At 46.6% G+C, this 3,838-nt stretch overlaps 1 protein-coding gene across 1 annotated transcript in view; it reads right to left on the bottom strand.

Moving 5' to 3' along the window:
* Window positions 1-3,085: 3,085 nt before the first annotated feature.
* LOC107301021 (DNA-directed RNA polymerase III subunit RPC3) overlaps window positions 3,086-3,838 on the bottom strand; it is a gene marked incomplete at its 5' end in the record, with an annotated part of 5,934 nt that continues 5,181 nt past the window's right edge. The window contains one exon of the mRNA XM_015830291.1: window positions 3,086-3,226. Coding sequence (XP_015685777.1) covers window positions 3,148-3,226 — 79 coding nt within the window. The remainder of the gene's footprint in view (window positions 3,227-3,838) is intronic.

Here is a 3,838-nt window from a genome sequence, read left to right as displayed (position 1 = left end):
TCTTGGTTGCTCTTCTCTGCACTATTTTCCAGCGTTGCAACGTCTGTTTGATAGGGTGGCGACCCAAACTGGATGCTGTTGTATTCCAGGGGTGGCCTTACTAAAGCGGTAGTAACCCTTCTCCTGATCTGGATTCGGTTCCCTCCCCTGGGCAGCCCCCCCGCGCCCTCCCCGCGCTGCTACCTGCTCGAAGCGGGCCCGTTGCGGGAAGCCGGCCCCTCTGCAGACGTGCACCGCCACCCTCCTGCCGGCCAGCATGATCGGGGCCCTTCGGAGGAGGAAGCACGCGCGGACGGTAGGCTCGGCTCGGCTCGGCTCGGCTCGGCTCCTGCTTGCGATGCCCGGGCCCGGAGGGAGGTGGCGGCCCTCTAGCGGCGGTTCCCAGGCGCTTCAGCCCTTCTCCTGGCTGGGAGAGCGCCCTCTGCCGGCCCTGGTTTGCAAAAGGAGTGCGGTCCTGCAGGTTGAGGAGTTGGTATCAACTCCAGAAGATCCGGAATTTCTGCCCAGGTTGATTCCTGGAGGGTGCGGGGTCAAGCTGAGTTCCTGGGATCTTGATTGAGGTTTGGAATGGTGTAAAGCAAGGACTGTTGTTGTTGTTAGTTGCGAAGTCGTGTCCGACCCATTGCGACCCCATGGACCACGTTCCTCCAGGCCTTCCTGTCCTCTACCATCTTCTGGGGTCCATTGAAGCTCACGCCTGCTGCTTCAGTGACTCCATCCAGCCACTTCCTTCTCTGTCGTCCCCTTCTTCTCTTGCCCTCCATCTTTCCCAGCATCAGGCTCTTCTCCAGGGAGTCCTTTTTTCTCGTTGTTGTTGTTGTTGTTAATTGCGAAGTCGTGTCCCACCCATCGCGACCCCGTGGACAACGTTCCTCCAGGCCTTCCTGTCCTCTACCATCTTCTGGAGTCCATTGAAGCTCACGCCTGCTGCTTCAGGGACTCCATCCAGCCACCCCATTCTCTGTCGTCCCCTTCTTCTCTTGCCCTCCATCTTTCCCAGCATCAGGCTCTTCTCCAGTGAGCCTTCCTTCTCATGAGGTGGCCAAAGTACATGAGTTTCAACTTCAGGGTCTGGCCTTCTAAAGAGCAGTCGGGGTTGATCTCCTCCAGGACTGACCAGTTGGATCGCCTTGCAGTCCAGGGGACTCGCAGGAGTCTTCTCCAGCACCAGAGTTCAAAGGCCTCCATTCTTTGGCGCTCAGCCTTTCTTATGGTCCAACCTTCACAGCCGTATATTGCAACTAGGAAAACCATGGCCTTGACTATACGTACTTTTGTTGGCAGGGTTGGACTAGATGACCTTTAAGGTGCACTGCAAGCCTGTTATTTATTCTATGTTCTGTGACGGATGATACATTTGTGCTTTTTTCTCTCCCTTGACCGGCGTATTGCTTTCTGCATTTTGCCAGTAACAGGTACTTCTTGACATATCACAGTTCATTTAGTGACCGTTCTAAGTTACAACGGCACTGGGGGGAAAAAAGGACTTATGACCAATTTTCACACTTACGACCGGTGCAGCATCCCCCTGGTCACGCGATCAAAATTTGGACATTCAGCAACTGGCTCATATTTATGACAACTACAGTGTCCCCAGGTCATGTGATCCCCTTTTGTGACCTCCTGACAAGCAAAGTCAATGGGGAAGCCGGATTCACTTAACAAACCGTGCTACTAACTTAACAACTGCAGGGATTCACGAGAAAGGTTGTAAACTGAGGCAAAATAGACTGAACTGTCTCACTTAGCAGAAGACATTTTGGGCTCAGTTGTGGTCGGAAGTAGAGGACTACCTGTATACTAATTTCATTCCTATATACTTCTAACCACGTTTAAGCCTTCTTCAAACAGAGATGAACGCATATGCGTATTTTGGGGCAACCAAACCCCTTGCAGCTGTCTTCTACTGGGTTTGGGGCTTCTCAGACAAGCCTAAGCCCGGATCCCCTGGGGCAGGGGTGGGAAACCATAGCCCCTTTAGGAATTATGGACTTCAACTCCCAGAATTCAGACAGATCTTGACAAGCTTGAACTCAGCTGGGCCCTATCAAAATGAAATTCAATGTAGATAAAAAGTAAGAAAAAAAAACCCCAGCTGTACAGGTAGAGGTTAGGTCAAACTTGGCTCAGTGCCAGAAACTGTTGAGAGGGATCTTAGAATCCATGTGAACAATATGAGCCAACCATGTGCAGCAGCAGCCAAAAAGAGCCAATGCAATCTTAGGCTGCATTAACAGAGGCGTAGAATCAAGATCACGTGAAATATTAGTACCGTTTTACCAAGCCTTAGTAAGGCCACACTTGGAACACCGCATCCAGTTTCGGTCATCACAATACAAAAAAGATGTTGAGACTTTGGAAAAAGTGCAGAGAAGAGCAACTCAAGATGATTAAAGGCCTGGAGGGTAAAACATATGAAGAACGGTCGCAGGAATTAGATATGTCTAGTCTGCTGATAAGAAGGACCAGGGTGACATGATGGAATTAGAATTAGAATAGAGCTGGAAGGGACCTTGGAGATCTTCTAGTCCAGCCCCCTGCTCAAGCAGGAGAACGTATACCGTCTCCAGTATTTGAGGGGCTGCCACAAAGAAGAGGGGGGCCCCACCTATTCTCTAAAGCACCTGAAGGCAGGACAAGAAGCAACGGATGGAAACTAACCAAGGAGAGAAGCAACCTGGAACTCGGAAGGAATTTCCTACTGGTGAGAACAATTAATCAGGGGAATGCCTTGCTTTTCAGAAGTTGTGGATGTCCCATCACTGGAGGCTTTCCAGAAGAGACAGGACACCGAAATGATATAGACTCTCCTGTTCATACAGGGAATTGGATTGCAATTGTAAATGTGAGCCACTGCCAAGCACCCAAATTGTGATCACGTGACCACAGGGATGGCACAACAATTGTAAGCACAGGTTGTAAATCACTTTTTCCAAGGCCATTGTAATGTTGAACAGTCATTAAACCATCAGATGTAAAACCAAGACTACCTTTATACTCTCTTTTCACACATTTTCCTGCATCAAAAACTACCACCACACGAAGGCAAGTTTTTTTATATGAAAAAATCTTTATATGAAAACAAAACAAATCAGACTTTAAAAACTAGAAGACCAGGACAGGATTTATCAAGCTCCAGCTGACGGGTCAGTGTCTGATGGTGCTGTTGATGTACGATTCCAAAATAAAGATGGTTTCATCCACTTGATTTTCACTGGCATCGATCCTTGAATAAAAAAAAGAAAATACAAATAATTAAAAGGTTGCACCTTTTAATTGTTTAACTAGTTGGGACTGATCAACTGAGTGACTGCCATAGAGAAAGGCAAGATCTTGATGAAATCTTTTTTTTAAAGGAAATGCTTTTAAAAATTGCAACGGCCAAGCACTAATACAGAAAATGCATTAATCTCTAGAGGAGAAAGTTCTTGGAGTGATTCATGCCTATAGTTAGACATAAAAGATTATTTAAGATTATCTAACCATCCCTTGGTTAAGGGCCAAAAGTTTGGCTTTTCTAAAAATCTGTTAATTAATCTACATTGTTTGGTGGCATCAGTTTTAGACGTGATCTCTCTTGCCTCATCACCTGGATGTCATGGTTCCAACTAATGAAACACTTCAAAAACTTCCAGGCATTGCATTGACTTGGATGACTGATTGGATTAATTTATCCAATAAGAGGATTTTGAACTTGGAAGGATGGGATTTGTATTTTGGGTGGCATGCTTATCTTTTTATGCAAAAAAAGATTGATAAAACTTTTAGAAATCATATAATAAGGGCTGCATTGCTGAGAGTTTGGCAAAAATATTTTTTCAAGTTTGATGTTAAACTT

This window comes from Protobothrops mucrosquamatus, unplaced genomic scaffold, assembly GCF_001527695.2.
Source record: "Protobothrops mucrosquamatus isolate PMUCROS unplaced genomic scaffold, P.Mucros_1.0 scaffold9593, whole genome shotgun sequence".
Lineage (NCBI taxonomy): Eukaryota > Metazoa > Chordata > Lepidosauria > Squamata > Viperidae > Protobothrops > Protobothrops mucrosquamatus.
The sequence above is the reverse complement of the archived record's forward strand: the minus strand, read 5'-3'. Positions and strand labels throughout refer to the sequence as shown.